Source organism: Microtus pennsylvanicus, chromosome 1, assembly GCF_037038515.1.
Source record: "Microtus pennsylvanicus isolate mMicPen1 chromosome 1, mMicPen1.hap1, whole genome shotgun sequence".
NCBI lineage: Eukaryota > Metazoa > Chordata > Mammalia > Rodentia > Cricetidae > Microtus > Microtus pennsylvanicus.
Genome location: NC_134579.1, coordinates 155,467,908 through 155,488,564, shown reverse-complemented (window position 1 = coordinate 155,488,564; position 20,657 = coordinate 155,467,908). Strand labels below are relative to the sequence as shown.

The 20,657-nt window shown below is 38.9% G+C and overlaps 1 protein-coding gene across 9 annotated transcripts in view; it reads right to left on the bottom strand.

Annotated features, from left to right (window-relative positions):
* Positions 1-7,038: 7,038 nt before the first annotated feature.
* The window catches only part of LOC142832742 (uncharacterized), a 196,329-nt gene continuing 182,710 nt past the window's right edge, over positions 7,039-20,657 (bottom strand). For 4 of the 9 annotated variants that reach the window (XM_075943480.1, XM_075943505.1, XM_075943496.1 and 1 more), the window contains exons 3-5: positions 14,937-15,025; positions 10,806-10,932; positions 7,039-9,188 (exon numbers count right to left, since the gene is read on the bottom strand). In XM_075943480.1, the coding sequence (XP_075799595.1) occupies positions 7,186-9,188; positions 10,806-10,932; positions 14,937-15,025 (2,219 nt within the window). In that variant the 3' untranslated portion in view covers positions 7,039-7,185. Of the gene's footprint in view, positions 9,189-10,765; positions 10,933-14,936; positions 15,026-19,198; positions 19,289-20,657 lie in introns of those variants that run through there. The other 5 variants (XM_075943494.1, XM_075943487.1, XM_075943521.1 and 2 more) reach the window with 3 other exon arrangements.

Sequence of the window (20,657 nt, the reverse complement as noted above, 5' to 3'; positions counted from 1 at the left end):
CGTGACTTACGCCTTCATAGATGCATTTTTATACACACTATAAACTGTTTAGAGGTTTTTTTTTGTCTGAAACTGTCTTTACTGTATCTTTCTTTTCCTGACCACATGAGCAAACAACATAAACAACAAACACATACTAAATCTAAAACAAACAAATTATATATTTATCAGGGGAATGCAGACTTGGCATCCTTTAAGCTTCCATGTAACCCTAGTTAAAATGGCCATCATCTGGAATAGAAATGATAAGTAATATTGGCATAAATGTGGGAGATGGAGGTCATACACTGCAGTGAGAGTTAGAACTAGAGGATCAACTTTTGAAATCAGTCTAGATATTTTCTAAAAAAAAAAAAAAGAAAGAAAAGAAAATGAAAGAAACTACTGTTACCCAATTACAGAGGAGATGTGTGACACTAGTTCTCTGGAAACAGGATAAACATCAACCTTTTGCAGATGAGGAACCAATGACAAATTGATGGAGTCCATAAATTATGCGGTAGATTACAGCTGATATTTAGAAGGCCAGCCCACCAGAGATGTATATAACTGATGGTGGAGAAACGAGAGAAAGACTCCCTTTTGAATAGCTGTCTGAGTCTATATGTAATTCTCTTGTGATACCATGGTCCACCTCTAAAACACCTTTGGGACTTGTACCACAACCTTAGCAATGTATTCTTGATTAATCGGGCACAAATTATTCCTGTGTACTGATAGAAGGATTACTTCTCCCAAGGATGGGATTGCAGGATGTCTGAGTTTGCTAAATCAAAGCTCTTTAGAGATTAACGAGAACAAAATTGCCCCCAACTCACACTGCCAGCTAATAACAGAAACCACAGGGCTTTCCTGCTTTGACCCCTAAAGGCTATTAATACTTTGTATATACTTTGACTTTACTTTATTGATACAAGACTTTAGGCTCAGTATACTGTTTATGTCTTAGTCCTGAGATTTGTGTGATTAATAGGAAGAGGCTATTAACCAATCAAACTAACCATGTCCGGAGAGAGATAGCTTTCTCACTCATCCATCATGAGAAAAAGAACCCGGAGGTGGTCAGAACGGCAGGAAGATGCCCAGTCCCAACTTTGAACAAAATATTTAATACGTCTCCTCTTTGTTCTGAAACCACACTTAAGGTAGAAAAATTATTTTTAGATCTGAAATGTCTTTCTTTGCCTGTTAACGTTTAGCGAATATGCTGATGCGAATCAGAAGTGTATGCTTTCTCTACCTTTTAGGCAGGTTACCATGGTTACTCAATGACCACCCCACCCCCACTCCGGAGCATGGCTTCACTCTAAGCATGAGAAAACCCCATTTCCTTACATTTTGCCTTTTTGTGTTTTATTGGTCACAAACTACTAGCTTATAAATTTCGCTGCACTTAAGAAATATAGAATAATGGATGAATTATTGGCTTCCTTCTTAGATTTCTCTTTTGTGTAGTTTCTCCCCTTTGTGACCCCTCTTCTTTAAGAGGTCAGCTGAAACTGTTCAGACCCAACTGCAGCCAGCCATAAAACAAGCTGACAAGTTATTGCAGTATGTGTCTCTTACCTATCTACAAAAACTGCTTTGTGACCCTGAGCAATATCCCTGTAAGTTTTCTATTGCCAAAGAATTGCTGTGGTATGTGGACATAAACTAGATATTTGAAACTAAAGGAAGAAAATAAAGAGCATGATTCGGACAACACGTGTATGACTTTATTCTGTACCCATCAAGAACAAAAACCTTTAAGTTCAGTTTTACTACGCTGTAGAGATTCCCTTCGAATGCTGGGGGTAGCCTTGAGAGCTGGTCTCTGGGGCTACTATAACAAATAATGTGGAATGAACAACGTTCAACTTTGTGATCCAATGTCATTTATTATTTTAGGGGTGTTTTGTCTGCATGTATGTCTGTGCACCATGTGTGTTCCTAGTGCAAGCAGATCCAGAAGAGGGTCTTGCAGTGAGGTTACAGATTGAGTGACCATGTGAGGATGCTGGAAATTCGAGTCTTAGGAAAGAGAAGACAGTGCTCTTTACCACTGAGTCATTTCTAAAGTCAAGTGGACCACTAGGTTTTATGGGGTGTCTTACAAAAGCAGAAAGGACTATATTATGACTGCATCGTGATGGCTACTTAAACTAGAAAACGGGGCATCACTGCACAGCTTGCAGGCAGCTCAAGGGAGGTAGGAAGTGTCTTTCCAGCCACTCACTACCTCCTCCAGGCAGCTTGTCTTGCCTGGTCCAAGCAACTTGACTGGTGTCTTCTTCATGGCTGGTCTGAGCATCTTCTGTGCAGCTCAGCTTGTTTGAGTGTGTCAGCAGTACTTACTGGTTATACATGCTTGAGGAAGGAGAGCACTAGTGAATCTTGCCAATTTCTGTGACTTCCTGAAGCTACTGTCTACTTCTGCGCTTCAGGACCTTCTCTTTAGGATTGAATATATCACTTCCCACAGAGCATCCCAGTCCTTTACCTCTCTTTTAATATCCTATTTTAAGGAGTTTTCTCAGAGATAGAGGGGTTTAATCTCAGAGGAAACGGATACACAACAACCACTCCTAGAGTGAACTCCAAGGACTCACCATCATACCAGTAAGCATGTGCCTGTAGTGACACTTTTTTTTATGATCTAACAAATAAAGCTTGACTGAGGATCGGAGCACAAAATTAGCCACACTAGTTAGCCAAAGAGGCCAGGCAGTGGTGGCTCACATCTTTAATCCCAGAACTCGGGAGATGGAAGCAGATGGATCTCTGTTAGTTCAAGGCCACCCTAGGCTACACAAAATTGATTCAATCTAAAAGAAAAACAGAGCTCATACAGGACTTGGGATCACACACCTTTAATCCCAGCACTAAGAAGGTAGAGACAGGAGTGATATGGCTGGGCAGAGAGGAATATAAGGCGGGAGGAGAAAGGAGCTCAGTGCAGTCTGAGGCAGTAGTCTAGGCAGTCAGTCTGAGAATGCAGTCTGAGAAGAGGATTGCCCCTTTGTTCTAAGCATTGGTAGAGTTAGGAACTCTCATGGCTGGCTGCTCTGCTTTTCTGATCTATTAGCTTTCATTTCCTAATATCTGTCTCTGAGTTTTTATTATTCAGATTAAATAGATTTGTGCTTCACTTGCCCATCATGTTCATTGCTGCTTTAATGACAGTCTCTAGGACATGGAATCACCCCAGACGTCCATCAACTGATCATGGGTAAATGAAAATGTGCTAGACTTCTACAAAGATATATTACTTAGCTATAAAGAAATGAGTATATGAAATCTAGATGTAAATGTGAACAACAAGAAATATGATGAGTGCCACCACCTGGTCCCCAAAGGTCAAACCTGACATATTTTATGTGGGTCATAGTTTCAACCTTTCTGTATTTTTTGTGTGTTATAGTAAGATTACATGTAGAAGCAAGAAGACAGAAATGGACCATTAATAGGGAGATGCAAGAAGAGAGTATGTGTAGTAGAATAGAGGTGATATGAAATTAGAGAGTGGGTATTATGGGGGCAGAATGGTTCAAGTAGGTAGTGGAGTGGTGGCAAGAGTGGGGGCTGCTGAAAGGTCAAGTGAAATGTCCATGAAGAAACTACATGGAAACCCATCATTCTGCAACCCAAGTAAATGATTCAACAATAGAAGATAGTAGAACATATGTGTTATAAAAGAATGGGGCATTGGATAATGTATGCTAAATTTCTAACTTGGCATGGGGAAGAAAGTAGTAAGAATGGATGGGTTAAGCAAAAGGATGTATGAAGAAGCCTCATGAAATCCCACTGTCTTACAGATTAATAGGAAATATGATTTTAAAACTTGAAACAGAGGCATCTGACCTGGGTAAATAATGCTGCTTCCAGACATTAGGGCTAGTAGATGAAACTTTCTATACCAGGTACTGGTCATCCACCTAGGACTTACTGGTCAGGGAGGCCCCATTTTCACCTCAAACAAAATAGGTCATTGCCAGTGCTCTTGGTTAGACACCCTAAGAACATGGCAATCCTGAAGCCATCAAACCTAGGTTGAAAGATAGAGCAATCTTGAATTTACCAGGAAACTCTCCTTCTTGGCTACCTTTCATAGGGTGTTAGCAGAGAAATTATGTCAATGGCCCCATTTACCCCTGGATCATTCATCTTACAATACCAACCCACTAGACAAGATGGTTGCACTTGTGCAATACTGGAATGACTCCTTATGGGCATAACCAATCTCTTGATTGGTTTTGAGTTCTGCTCCATAGAGAGGAACTCATGCCATGGTCACTAACCAAGGCTTGAGAAGTATAGGTCCAAGGACAGAACCTATTGATGTTTTGTTAATGAAAATGTTGTTAATCTGCCATCTAAAGATTCACATTTATAATTATCACTTTGTTCTACTCTCAACGTTGGTGAAAGAAGTGTATTCTTGTAGTTGGTAGTAGGTAATGCAGAGACTCACTACTGTTCAGAAAGTACTAAGAACAAGCAACTGTGTAAGACTGAGGCAATTACCATTTCATCATGGATGAGGGATGGTACCATGAGTCTACTGTACCTCCATGAGGGTCTATTGGCAGCTAATGGAAGCTATGCCATTTTACTTTACTTCAGTAGTTCAAAATGAATTTCTGCATGCTCTTAAGGATTTTTTTTTGTTTGCTTTAGCTTTTTTTCAGAGGAGGTTTCTCTGTATAACCCTGGCTGTCTTGGAATTTGTAGTGTGGACCAGGCTGAACTCAACTGAGATCTAACTGCCTCTGCCTCCTGAGTGCTAGAACTAAAAGCATGTATCACCAAACCCAGAGTTCTTGCAGTTTCTCTTTGTGGTAAGCCTGTGTTGTCACATGTACAGCTCATCTCTTTACAGTTCCTCACCTTCTTGATAAGTTTTGACTTTACTAAAGATTTTAAAAGTAAACAAAGATGCAACTCTACTACAGCATTTCTTGTGTTGTTTCATACTGAATTTGCTGCCCCCATACTCTCCCATGATCCCTACACACCCAATTTACTTAGATCTTGTCTTTTTCTACTCCCATATAGATTAGATCCATGTATGTCTCCCTTAGGGTCCTCTTTGTTGTCTAGATTCTCTGGGGTTGTGAATAGCAGGCTGTCTTTGCTTTATCTCTAAAAGCCACTTATGAGTGAGTACATATTATATTTGTCTTTCTGGGTCTGGGTAACCTCACTCAATATGATGTTTTCTAGATCCATTCATCTGCAAATGTCAATGTCATTGTCTTTATCCATTCTTCGGTTGAGGGCTATCTAGGTTGTTTGCATTACAAATAATGGTGCTATGAACATAGTTGAGCACATGTCATTTTGGTATGATTGAGCATCCTTTGGTATATATCCAAAAGTGATATTAATGGGTCTTAAAGAAGGTTGTTTCCTAATTTTCTGAGAAATCACCATACTGATTCCCAAAACAGCAATACAGGTTTGCATTCCCACCAGCAATGGAAGAGTATTTCCTTTAACCACATCCTCTACAGCATAAGTTGTCATCAGTGTTTTTGATCTTGGCCATTCTGACAGGTGTAAGATAGAATCTCAGTGTTGTTTTGATTTGAATTTCTCTGCTGGATAAGGATGTTGAACATTTCCTTAAGTGTCTTTCAACCATTTTAGATTCGTCTGTTGAGAGTTCTGTTTAGTGCTATACCTATTTTTTTTATTGGATTATTCTTTTGATGACTAGTTTCTTGATTTTTTTTTGCATATACTGGAGATCAGCTCTTTGTCTGATGTAGGGTTGGTAAAGATCTTTTCCCATGATGTACGCTGTCATGTTTGTCTTGTAGATCATGTCCATTGCTTTACAGAAGATTCTCAGTTTTAGGCAGTACCGCTTATTATTGCTCTCAGTGTTTTTGCTACTCAGGTTATATTTAGGAAGTGGTCTCTTGTGCCAAAGTGTTCAAGTGTAGTTCCCACTTTGCCTTCTATGAAGTTCAGTATGGTTGGTTTTATGTTGAGGTCTTGATCCACTTAGATTTGAATTTTGTGCATGGCAACAGATATGGATCTATTTTTATTCTTCTACATCTTGATATCCAGTTATGCCAGCACCATTTGTTGTATATGCTTTCTTTTTTTAATTTTGTATTTTTTTTCCTTCTGTCAAATATCAGGTGTTTGTAGGGGTGTGGATTGATATTTAGAGGAGGTCGCTGACTGTGGCCCTGTCCATTGTAGTTTTCTGGCTTAGGCCTGCTCCCTTGGAGGTCACTAGCAGGGGCCTGCCTCTGAATTTGCTTTTATTTTGGCAATTTCAGTGTTATTTCAATGATTTGTCAAATTTACTGCATTTGATGGGTGTTATTTCAAATCAACAGCAAGACATAAGGATTATATATGGTATATCTCTATATGCTTTCTCAGAATTATGAATTTTGTGATGTACAGCACAATTAGAGGTCTTTGTCATATATTTTGTTACTATATTTTGTCCTTATTTATTTAGTTATTTGATATAGGGTCTATACACTCCTGGCAGTCCTGGAACTATGTAGACAAGGTTGGTCTCAGACTAGACATCTTCATACCTCTGCTTCCTGAGTGCTGGGATTAAAGGCATGCACTACCTAGCCTGGCATTATTATGAATTCTTGAACGTTGAACAAGATAAACAGCATTTAGGTTGCCTTCTTTTTGCATTTGAGACTGGGATTTTATGTAACAGACTTGGTTGTCCTGTAACTAGCTGTGTAGACCAGGATGGCCTCAAACTCACATGTATCCACCTGCCTCTGCCTCCGCAGTGCTGGGATTAAAAGCATGTGCTACCACCACTGCCCTGCCAAGATAAGTGATTTTATTACAGCTTTCCTAGGAGCTGGAGCCATGGCTTAGTGGGTAAGAGCACTGGTTACTCTTCCAGAGAACCAGGGTTCAATTCCTAACACACATACAATAGTTCCCAACTGTTTCAAGGAATCCTATGCCTTCTTTTGGCATTCACAGGAACCAGACAAACATGTAGTGCACAGAAAGAGTTGCAGACAAAAGACCCATACACATAAAAATCCACAAAGCTCCTAGAACAGAATTTTATTTTAATATAAACTCCATGATATTTTCTAACATTTAAAGTATCTTTCGAGACTTTTGCAAGTTTCTTATCTTTATGCTTCTGTTATGTATACTGTTGGGATTTATAAGTAGAGAATACTTAAAACAATATTATGTGACATCCTTTATAATAGTATGTTTCTCATCAGTGTGAACTCTCTGATGTCTTCTAAGATTTGAAACATAGATATAGGCCATGTCACAGTCTTTGCATTTGTGAAGTTTCTCTCCAGTATGAATTTTCTGATGTGCTCTGAGGTAGGAACACCTAGTAAAAGATTTGTTACATTCCTGACAACTGTAAGGTCTCTCTCCAGAATGAATCCTCTGATGCGTTTTAAGATGCCCTACCTGTTTAAAGGACATATCACAGTCTTTGCATTTGTAAGGTCTCTCTCCAGTATGAACTCTCTGATGTGTTCTAAGATGCACTATCTGATTAAAGGATATCTCACAGACTTTGCATTTGTAAGGTTTCTCTCCAGTATGAAATTTCTGATGTTCTCTAAGAAATGAACATGTAGTAAAAGATTTCTCACATTCCTTGCAACTGTAAGGTCTCTCTCCAGTGTGGATTCGCTGATGTATTCTAAGGTTTAAACCACGGGTAAAGGATTTGTCACATTCCTTACAACTGTAAGCTTTCTCTCCAGTGTGAACAGTCTGATGTCTTCTAAGCTGTGAGTTGTCTGTAAAGGATTTCTCACATTCCTTACATTTGTAAGGTTTCTGTCCAGTATGAACTTTGTGATGTGCTCTGAGGTAGGAATACCTAGTAAACGATTTGTCACATTCCTTACAACTGTAAGGTCTCTCTCCAGTGTGAACTCTCTGATGTGTGCTAAGATGTGAATGCTGAGTGAAGGACTTGTCACATTCTCCACATTTGTAAGGTTTCTCCCTAGTATGAATTGTTAGATGTTTTCTATGAGCAAACCCCTGAGTTACAGACATGTCACATTCTCCACATTTGTAAGGTTTTTCCCCAGTATGAATTTTCTGATGTGCTCTGAAGTACGAATATGTAGTAAAAGATTTATCACATTCCCTACATTTGTAAGGTTTCTCCCCAGTATGAATTTTCTGATGTTCTCGAAGATATGAGCATGTAGTAAAAGCTTTTTCACATTCCCTACATTTGTAAGGTTTCTCCCCAGTATGAATTCTTTGATGTCTTTTAAGATGTGAGTTCACAGTAAAGGATTTGTCACAGACCTCACACTTGTAAGGCCTTTCACCAGTATGGATTCTGTGATGCCTTTTAAGCTGTGATAATTCAAGAAAGGACTTACCACACTCTTTACATTTGTAAAATGTCTCTAAAGAATGAATTTTCTGATGCCATCTAAGTGATCCACAGTGTGTAAATGCCCTGTCACACTTGTTGCATTTGTAAGGCTTCTCTCCAGTATGGATTTTCTGATGTCTCCTGAAACTGGAATGGTGGGCAAAGGATTTGCTGCATTCCTTACATTTATAAGGCTTCTCTCCAGTATGTATTTCCAGATGGCTTTTAAGAGCTGCAGACTGTCGAAATGACTTTCCACATTCTTTGCATTTGTAAGGTTTCTCCCCAGTATGAAGTCTTTGATGTATTCTAAGATTTGCACAATGGTTATAGGATTTGCCACAAAAGTTGCATTTGTAGGGTTTATTTCCATTATGAATTCTCTGATGTACAGTGAGACTTGAGGCAGTACTGAAAGATTTTTTGCATTTCCCACATTGGTGTGGTTTCTCTACAATGTAGACTGCTTGTTGGAAAAGACTGTTTCTAGAACCAAAAGTGTCACCACATTCTTCCTGCCTGTGCTCTTTCTTTGCAGTGTAGACTCTCTCATCTTGAGTAATGTTGAGACACAAATTTAAAGATTTCTCACAGTCTTTAGATTTGCAAGGTTCTTCTCCAGTGTGCATGCTGTCAGGTCTATCTGGGTTTGATGAGTCAATAGAGTCATCCCTGTGATTACTGCACCTGTAGTTATTAGAGTTTTCTGTAGCATCACATGTTCTATAAAGTGCACATGTGGAGGGGTCATGAAGCACGTCGTCAAGCCTATTACACTGATAAGTCTTCATATGTTGATGGACAGGATCACATACGTAATAGTTTTCTGAAAATGAGTAAGGTCATATTAATAGGGCTTGTGCAAAAATCAAACATTTGATAAAAGACTGTGTCTCTAAGTTGTCTTTTAAGATAAGTCAACCACGAACTATTTAGATATTTTTTCTTTCACTGTAATTTTATATATTCTCACAAAAACAGACTGACAGTCTTTAAGGGTCTGTGATATAATAGGTATCTCATCATTACTAAAAATGTCTAACAGCACAAGATGGATCATGTAATTGAAGAATCAGTAATTAGCTTTGGGATGGAGCTCAAATGGCTGATTATATTTAGAACACATGTCTCCGTGTTGAAATATTACTGTTCAGAAATTGAAGAAGCAGAGTTTAATCAAATCCCGGGTTCACAGTGCTTGTACTTACTAAGTGACAGGCAATGAGGAGGATGGTTAAGAAGACACAATTCCTTTAAAGATCAAAGTCTTACTTAAAAGCATCAAAGGATTTATTTTCTTTATTTCTACAACAAGGTATTAGATTCTACAAGAGTAATGGATGCAAAAACAGTATTCCACCAGATATCAGAGTTTCTAGATCTATGTCTATCCTCCATCATCTGAGCTCCATACACTGCTGTGTTTCTTAACTTTCCTCATAGGGTTATTCTCAGCTCCACTCTGTGCACTGACTACTGAGAATATTTCCCAGAATGGTGCCTGTGTATTCTCCACTGGCAAGAAAATGAAGGATGTAATATGCAGATATGCATATAAGGAAGGCAACTAGAGAATAATCCTACTTCATGAACTCACATTAGACTTAAGTTTGTAAACTTATTCTAATCTGATGTCAGCATAGTCAAATAAAATTAGATTTTGTACAAGTACTGTCAGCATAATTCAGTTGCAATAGGCACAACACCTTCTAACAGTTACAACAGGCAGGATGCATGTTGAGACAAGGACAATATACTCAGGTCAATGGTCAGGAATTGGAAGCAAATATAGCCAAAGAATTCTCAGGTCTTGCTCTCTTTTTCATGGGAAGTCATCACTCTCGTCCTGCTCATTCACTAGACTTTCCTTGTTGTGGCTACTCTCTCCTCTCCACATTCCAGAGCAATCTCATTTCTTCCGGACAGGTAACCATGCCTATCTTGCATACAATAATCCTCATGTTCTGTGACGCAGCCCATGACCCATGCTAGAATTTTTAGAAAGAATACAGATGCTTAACACATCTACACAGTACATGAAGAAACAGAACACAAAGTAGACAAATCTGGGAATAATTTCCAATTGCTATTTCCTGTCAGAATCTTTAACATACTTAGGGAGAATTGTCAGTTTGCATATCTTGATTTTTTTTTCCTCAAAAATAAAATAATATGCGGTTTGGCAGACATGGAGCTTTAAGATATGAGTGAAATTTTATATGATATTAAGTTCTGAATGCATTGTGGAACCAAAATAAGGGGTGCATGATAACTCTAACATAGAGAATAGAAAAAAAAGTAAATTCCATGAAAAAGTTATTTTCTCCTACCAATCTTTCAATAGTCTCCTGTTGTTTCCATGGTAGCTTAATAGAGTTTATAACCTATGAAGTCAGTACATACCTAAGATGAGATAAAAATTCTAGAAGCACAATGATCTCACCCACTGAGAGCAGGTTGTTGTAATTCTCCAACATCACATCAATGTACAAAGCCCTCTGAGCAGAGTTCAGGCATTCCCACTCTTCTTGAGGGAAGTCCACAGTCACATCCCTGAATGTCAACAGACCCTGAAACAAAAAAAGTACAGTTTGACCATGTGATCCTGGCAGAGTGCTTTTCTGAACATAAAGAGACTTAAGGAAATTAGGGATGTAGATAAGCAAAAACAGTTAAAGAGGAAAAAGAGAGAGAGAGAAAAAAAAAAACAAGATTTCTAATGTGGTCACATTGTATAATAAGTTTTCTAACTCTGTGAAAACAGATTGACACAAAACTCTCACAAGCATATACACAAAAGAACGGACATTTAAGGTCTGGACATGATTATCTATCTGTTAAGGATGCTGTGTTTATATCAAAGGATCACAGCACACATGCCCCAGAAGGAAGATTTATGATGAGGTGATGTGCTTTAAATACTATCTCTGAAGCCAGGCGGTTGTGGTGCACAGCTTTAATCTCATCCTTGGGAGGCAGAAGCAGGCGGATCTCTGTGAGTTTGAGGCCAGCCTAGTATACGGAGTGAGTTCTAGGACAGGCTCCAAAGCTAAATAGAGAGACTGTCTCGAAAAACCCAAAATCAACCAAACAAAAACCCTCCCCAACCCCCCCAAAACAAAAGCAAAAAACAAATGCTGTATCTGTAGATCATGCTAAAATACTGACACTGAATAAATTCTATGCATTCTTGGATCTTAAAAGGAGTCTATTCTAACATGCTCGGTTCATATCTTTAATGTCTAAGTTCAATGCCATTCCATTAAGGAGACAGGAGTAGAATGTGGAAGCCCAAAAATGTATTTCCACCTGGACAAAAGGTCAGACAGTTGGAGCTTACCTCTATTCCTTCAAGGTTATTGTGTTTCTATCACAAACAAAGGTCCCACCTAGACTTAGATCAGAGAGTTCTACTCCCCCAAGATTATTGACAAGTGTGGCTAATAGCCAGACCCTGTATTTTAGGAACAGAGAAGAGATATGTTTCTACTTCAAACAAAAATCTAAGGGTTCAACTAAGTTTCCAATTCCCTTAAGGAAATAACACTGAATTCTACCCAGGGATTGGTTTGCCTACAGAATGTTTTGGTCTAGGGTGTGAGCTGACCCGTTTTGTTCTGGCAACAGAATGTAGCCCACAATCTTCAACTGGTCTGTTTCCTTTTATCATGTTAGTGCAGTTTTTTAAATCTTACACCATCTTCTTGGGGGCGGGGTATTTTAAACAATTGGAAATTAAATGTGGGAGAATTCAGTATTCACTGGAACTCTCTCCCGATACTATTCTATGTTTTTCTGTTTTATTATTTTCGTGCTCTACACTTGTATTCCTAGTCCCTGTATTTTTATCATGGCTGGTCCCTGACAGTAGATATGAAGGCAGAATTTCATGATTGGCTTTATAGGCAAAGAATTTTGGTTTTTCCAAAATAACAATGAGTGTAACAGCACTGTATCCTGTCAATTTGAACACTAACATGTGAGATCAAGTCGATATGATTACTATATTAAGAATATTTGATCCACCAACTAGCACACAGGAAAATCTACATCAGTCACATTGGATATAATGTAAAATTAAAAAAAAATAGACGTAAAGCAACTTAGACATATAACAATTTCTAAAGTTCTGGAGAATATTTCACTCCCAAGAGTTATAAAAATTGAGGTAAGTCTAAAAACACATGAAACAGTGTTTTAGTTGCAGCTAAGCATGTACATGTGAGTGGAGTAAGTGAAGATGCCTTCAGAAGTGACATAGATTCCCTGTGAGACAATGAAGATAATCAAATTCTGTGAGAATTATAGTCACTTTTCAGTGTTTTGCAAATAAAATATAGCACAGAACATTGGCTCCAAAGAAATTTGAGCTATTGTGCCTGGATTTTGTAAACCTCAGTGTGTTCTTCTTAGAATTTTTGCGGTATTGAGTGGGAATGAGTCTGTACCAGCAACATTTTTGATAGGGGCTCATACCTAGGATTTATTGAGAATTACATAAATTAAATACCAAGGAAATAAAACTGCCAATCAAAAAATGGGCAAATGAAGTGAAGAGACATTTTGTAAAGACAGAAACACAAATGGCCAATAAATATTTTAAGTCTTCAGGATCCCTAAAACATCATTATGGAAACCCAAACTAACACTGCTTTGAAATACTGCCTTACCCTAGGCTGACACCAAATGTTCAAGAAGATGTGGAAAGAACCATCATTAACTGTTGGTATATGAGGGGGTGTGTAAATTAATATAGCCATTGTTATAGTCAGTTTAGTGAATACTAAAATATTGAAGATAGAACTAACGTATGACCCAGCAATGTCACTCCTGGGAACATAAATGAAACTCCATTCCCCAATATAGAGATATGTATACCCCATGTTCATTGCTACATTATTAACCACAACAAATTATCGGAATGACCTAATTATCTATCAACAAAGGAACTGATGATGAAAATGGTATATATAAAATGGAATATTATAAAGCTGAAGAGAAATATGTAATGAAAGTTTGCATGAAAGTGGAAGGACTGAAAACATGCAAATGTGAGGTCACACAGTAGCAGAAAGAAGAAACTACATTTTCTCTCATATGTTGAATCTACTGTAGGCCCATATTTTGGTATAGTGTGGCAGCCAGGTGACAAAGCCATAGGCCCCATCTGAGGGGGTCACGTAGCTCTGCAGACAAGCTGACTCTGCCTAACAAAGGTAAGGATGTTTGGTGCTCCTTCCATTGTAATTTGGAGGATATTTTATAGAGATGCTAATTCAGGCCTACGTGATAGCGAGCATGCTCAGCAGATAGGTAGATGCGGATGTGACAAAAGGCCATTCACCTGGTAACCTACGAGACAGTAATGTATTTCACCGCTCAATTTATGTGATGGTATATAAGCTGTTTGGATAGTAAACACGGGGAGATCTTCAGGAGGAAGAAGCCTGAGATGCCCTTTCGTGATAACCGTGTAAGCTGTGTCTGATTATTCCTCACGACTCCGTATCAGTCCAGTTAGGGAAAAGAGTTATCTGTGTTGGGGCCACATGGGCTCCAACAATCTACTAACAACATGTGCATATAGGAAACAACATACAAGTGGGTACAGCAGAATATAGAGAAAAGAGAACAAGAAATGTTTAAAAACCAGGGTTGAGGTATGTAGTAAGAGCTGCGGGCCTCTTCCCCGCAGCTAGCTTGGCTAGCTTATACCCAGAAATAACAACACGGGCCGCGTGGAATGCAAGTGCCTGGCTCAGAACACAGTTTTATCCGGTAAAGCGAATGATTAGAGGTCTTGGGGCTGAAACGATCTCAACCTATTCTCAAACTTTAAATGGGTAAGAAGCCCGGCTAGCTCAGTCGGTAGAGCATGAAACTCTTAATCTCAAGGTCATGGGTTCGAGCCCCACGTTGGGCGCCAGAGGAAGGTGAAGGTGTAAGTCAAAAACAATCCCACACCAGTTTAGAATTATGATTAATAGAATGGTTATTTATTTAAAGGGGAAAAAACTTACAGATCACCATCCCAGACAACAGCCCTCTGCACAATCAGGAAGGGAGTCTAGTCTCCGGAAGAGGAGCAGGAAGTAGGAGAGCAAGAAGGGAAGTGGCCGCTTTTTTAAAGGGAGAGAGACCACGCCCCAATGGGCTGGTATCTCAGCGGCTATTGGCTGGAGGAGCAGAAGGACCTCCCGCAACAGTGGTAGGACTGCATGCAGGTAATGAACCATTTATGAAAAAGGATATAAAGCTAAGTGATTTTCTAGTTCTGATTTTGTTACATTTTTTTTTGTAGTAGACATGTTCAAAAAATATATTTGATAGTAAAAAATATAAAATTCCTTGTGAGGCTGCAGAACTTCTATTCCCAATGACTACTCTAACTGTATAAAAGTTCATAGAGTTTTATAGTCTTTAGGCTTGGTTAATTTTAGTGTGTGATTTTGTTGTTTTTTGTTTGAACATTTTTTATAATAAATTTTAAAAAATTACCAGAAGCAAAAAATTAAAGGCTTGGAATATCTAAACATATAACATTTCTAGAAAAAGAGTGGACATGACCACTGACCTGGGAGTTTACTGGAGAATCAGCCATTTCTTTCTGTTTCTCTTCTTTGAGTTTCTCTTTCAAGAGCAATGAATAGATGGCTTGCTGCCCTTTTATATAAGGGGTCACAAAGCAAAAGCAAAAGTTAATACGGAAAGCTTGAAGAACAATTTCAAACCTCATGAAAAGACTCAAGCAACAGAATACACCAGGTGTCTGGTCAGTCTCCCAAAGCCAGAAGAACATGGAATGACATTTAACGCCTGGAGAAAAAAAATTCACTGTCAACCATATTGTTTCATCCAGAAAAATTCTATATTAATATTTGATGGAGATGGAAGTGCAGTTCAAGATAATTATAAACCAAAACATTCAACAATGTTTTTCATTTCAACAAAGGAGGACAGCAGACACTATGTCAAAGGCAAAATATATACAGGAAAATCAGAGGTATTATCTAAACAAGAGAAATAATAAGTTTTACTTGAAGAATAGATAAATACAGGAAAACTGAGAAGTAATCACCCATGGGCAAGACAGAGAAGCACTAATTCTCACAGAGAAGAAAGAAGAATACTATCAATAATCCAACCAGCAACAACATCAAAAACAAAAGCATAGAGAATCAAAATGCTATCAACAAAATATCTAGCCACTCTCAGAATCAACAAAAAGAACACTCAATTAAAAAAAATAAATCCTTAAGTTAAATGAATTATGACCCAGCTGTTCCATTCCTTCACATACTCAAGGAACTCAAGGGTCACAGCATCCTATTTTACATATACCTGTTCAGCCATATTCATTGCTGCTCTACTCACAATAGCTACAAAAAGTAAATAGCCTAAACATCCTTCAACTGAAAAATGGATAATGTGATTCATATATACTATAAAATATTATTCACCCATAAAAACTGAAATTATTAAGTTTGCGGCTAAATGGATGGACATAGAAAAGACCATATTGAGTGAAGTAACCCAGACCCAGAGAGATAGACATTGCATGTTCTCTCTCATAGGAAGTTCCTAGCTCCAAATCGTCAGATCTGAGTCCACAACCTGGAGTGACTGCAGGAACCAGAAAAGTAAAAAGAAAGCACTGTGGGGTGTGGGGGAGTGATAGAAAAGGGAATAACACAGAACAAGTGATCTGAAGGGAAAAATGGAAAAACAGGAGGGGATTTAATTATGGAGAAGGGACAGACATAAACACTGAAGACAGAGGGTATGGATGTCTAAACATCATAAGGAATCCATTCATCTATTCCTTGAATATAATCCATCTAAGGAAAAATGCCTACAATACACATACGACTATGAATGCACATATATTTATAATGTAAATAAAAATTTCCCATCTCGTCTGATAATTTCTAAGAAAACCACCCACACAAGGCATGAGAATCCTGTTCTGAAGTTGTTGGTCACAGCTGTCCAAGAGACTCCCTAAACATTATAGGCCATTGCTGTTCCCCATGATTGCCTCCCAGAGGTAGAAGGTGAGTCTCAATTATTGAAGCAGCCATGTACTTCAGACATTGAAGCCAGAGAACTTGAGATGGATCAGAACTTAAAAGCGTCTTTCTGGGGATGCGTTTCATGATACCAGAAGAAAACATGAAAGCTTCCAAGGTAGCGAACCAAACAACGGTCCTACCCCTTCACGACTCCTTTGAACCAAAGAAGGATCTGCACTCTAAGGGTGCAAGAGTGACACACATACCGAGATGGTAATCAGCAGCTTCTAATTGGACTTAAGACCTTCTCAACAAGAGGGAAACCATGCCTGGTACTGGGAAACTAGCCAGCTGCCTAGGGTTAGTGAAATTAGGGATCTTGGAGAAGAACCTTCAATCACTACTTCATTAAATCAGCAGAATCCCTAACTGCATTCTAAATATTTTCCTTATTCCCACAAATAAATGTAGCTCATATCTCATCAAGCAAAGTTCTTTCTGGAACACATGGAGATTATTACAGAAAACCACAATCAGTCAAAATGCAGAGTTGCGATGCTCAGTCCCTTCTTACACATAAACAACACAACTCCTTCGCCTCAGGGTCAGAGATCACTAAGCAAGTCAGATGGGAACATTTCAAGAGCCAGAAGAACAGGGTATTTGGTTTGCCATTGTATCTCCTAGAAATGTTAGAGAAGCTACATGCTTCAAATCTTACAAAGGGCTGCCTAAACAGGAGCAGAACAAGGACAACACCAAGAGACATGCTAACTTGGGAAGAGAAAGCTCACTAGGCCTCAACCCTAGTCAAGCACTAAGGAATTCTGAGAGCTGGAGAAATAGTCTCCCCCAGAGAAGAGTACACCATATGGTTATCCAATACCAAATGTTCATGCCTCAAAACATATAGCCTGAGTAAGCTGTACTTTTAAGTTTAGGAATTCAAACATATAAGAATGGAAGAAAATATTATTAAGAAATAATAAGGTGCATGTAAAGTTAAGTTTTTGGATGACCTAGATAAAAATTTTTAATGTTTTCTATTATGCCTAATCACATAATTAAACTTAATAAGTGGCTAGAGAGATGGCTCAATGCTTCAGAGTACCTGCTGCTCTCTTACAGACCCTTTACTATAGAGGGACGCTAAAAAGTAATCCCACACTAACTCAGAATTAAGTATAATAAGGAGCTATTTATTTAGGGGTAGACTCACTGATCACAGTCCTTTGCATGGACAGGGAACAGGAACCGAATCCAACAGCCAGAAGAGAGGGCACGCAAGCTTTATGGCTGCATTTATAGTATAAGAGACCATGCCCAACTAGGCTGGTATCTTAAAGCCCTTTGGCTAAAGGAGTTCCTACAATAGCACCACATTTTGTCTAAATAAGAGAGTTCTAAGCCTAATATAAAACTATGTACAAAAAGAACAAATATCAAGTATAAAAATTAGAATTACAACCAGCACAAACAATATCAAGCAAGAAACATATGCTAAATATTTCAATAACTATCCTATCCTAAGGAGTCTAAGTCTTGTATTAGAAATAGTTTGGGCAAGTCATGTGAGAAAAGTAACTATGACTATCTAGTCTTTGGTGTGGGAGGTCCTTCTACCTATGTGTTGCTTTTATTGGTTAATGAATAAAGGAACTGCTTTGGGTCTATAGCAGAGCTATAGGGGAACAGAGCTAGGCAGGTAAAACTAAATGGAATGTTGGCAGAAGGAAGGCGGAGGAGAGAGATGCCATGGGGCCGCCGCCAGAGACAGATATGCCACAACCTCGTGGTGATATACAGATTAATAGAAATGGGTTAAATTAAGATGTAAGAGTTAGCCAATAAGATGCTAGGGCTAATGGGCCAAGCAGTGTTTTAATCAATATAATTTCTGTGTGATTATTTTGGGGTAAGCTAGCTGGGAGACTGAAACTAACGAGTGGCTCCCTCCAACAAGTGGTGTGCCAATGTGGTGGATTAAATCCATGTAAAACCTGAGAAAGATAAAAATAATCTTAGACACAGTGGTTTGGTATTGGCATTTTCTTGGGTGGGCTCTGTTTGCTAGAGGCAGGCAGAGGTATGCTTCTTTGGGAAATGATTTCCTAGTTCGGCCATGAGGGGGAGGAAGCTTTGTGGTTTTGAAGTGCAGCTTCCTGGGCCATGATACTAGAATGAACTCTGGCTATGGAGCATTTGAATGGCATTTGTGGGCCAGGGTGTTTGTGTCCACTCAGGGCTGGGAGAAAAGTGGCTGAGACCATGCCTGTGACTTGGCACTCCCAGCGGGATCAGGTATACTAGGCTTGCACAGGTAGGAGAGCATGGCAGATTCCTGACGCCATACACAGAGATGTTTCCAGCCTGCACAGAGCTCTGCGTGGCAGATTTGGCTGTTACTCAGAAAGAAAGGGTTTACGTGCTGCATGCTCATTCTCAGCGTTGGAGTGCTGAGTGCTGGTATTAGTTTCAGAAATGGTGACATCAACACTAAAAGGTAGAGAATGTGCTAGAATATCAAAAGCTCTGAAAACAATAAATAAAACTAGAGGAATTAATTTGATCACTTTATAATATACTAAAATCATAGAAACTAAAACCAATTAATATGGTGTGATGAGATAAGTGATATATGAATAAGAATGAATAAGAACAGCATCACTCACAATGCATAGTCAAATAAGATGTTATCTGCCTTCTAGTATCAATCTTCTGTAGAACCTGTTCTCAAAATTATAATAGAATACCACATGAAATCATGTCTCTACCACATTCACTTGAACCCCTTGCCACTCCTTCTCCAATATTTCCACCATACCTGCATCCTTAGCTACAGTCTCCTCCCTCTCCATCTTCCAGGCCTCTTTGTTCTGCAGCACAGTGAGCAAGTCTGGGTGATCAGTTGACCCTGCACATGAGAAAGAGACTCTTCAGGAAGCATCTGGATTTCTAACACAGTACTGTGCTCAGTGGATGAGGAGAAAACTAAATACAGGATTATACAAGTGATTCCCCAATTGTCATCAATGTCAGAATGCTGAAAATATTTAGAAAGTGTTTTCAGTTAGTGTAACTTGAATGCCACTTCCAATAACAGCTCAGTCAAAACTCAGGTGCAGAAACAACACTGAATTATTGGGACAAGAATGTTATATACTAGTGACATTCTGAATTTACCATAGCCCCAATTTGATAGAAGCCTTAGATCTTTCCAAGGGTCACACATGTGCAGGGTAATTTGCCAAAACACCCTGAGGAGGAGCAAGGGAGTCTGCAAGCAATGCAGTCTCACCCACAGAAACCAGATCACTGCAATTCTGCAACACCCAGTCTCTGTGCTTTTCTAACAAAGTGTTGTACTCAGTAGATAAAGAGAAAGCTAATTACAAGATTATACAAGTGATTTCCAAATTGTTATGCAATGTTAGAATACTGAAAATTTTGAGAAAGCATTTTCGCTTATCATAACTTGAATGCCACTTCCAATCAGAACTTAGTTAAATCTCAGGGGAAGAAATGGAACTGAATGACGGGTATGAGACTATCATACACTACTGATGTTCTGAATGTATCATAGACCCAATATGATAAAAGCCTTACACCTCTCAAAGGGACACACACTTGCAGAGTAATTTACCAAAACACCCTACGAGGAGCAAGGGAGACTGCAAGCAAACTGCTCTCATGCCCAGAAACCAGACTGCTGCAGTTCTGTAACATCCAGTCTCTGTGCAAAGCCCTCTGAGCAGAGTCCAGGCAGTGTCCCTCCTTCTGGGAGAAGTCCACAGTCACATCGCGGACTGTCAACAGACCACAGAATAAAATACAACAGTTTGAATGGCTGTGTGGGTGCACACCTTTAATCTTAGAACTGGGGAAACAGAGGTGGTTGGAACTCTATAAGTTCCAGTCCAGCCCGGTCTCTAACAAGTGTTAGAAAAGCAGACGCTTTATGAAGAATCTATTTCCCATGTGCAAGGCTCACTGATCCAGACAGAACAACACAAAGAATTTAGGACTCAAACACAGTAAACACAAGAATCAAGAAATTACAGTTTGAGGACAGGCTCCAAAACCACAGAGAAACCCTGTCTCGAAAAACAAAACAAAACAAAACAAAAACCAAGAAATTACAGTTTGGTAATGTGTCTATGGACAGAGTTCTTTGACCAAGGAGAGAAAAGACTACTCTAGACATTTTCTTCTGATGTAGACGAGAGTTATTGTAATTATTCAAAAGATGCTGCCTACTGTATCTTATAATATCATTTAATTTC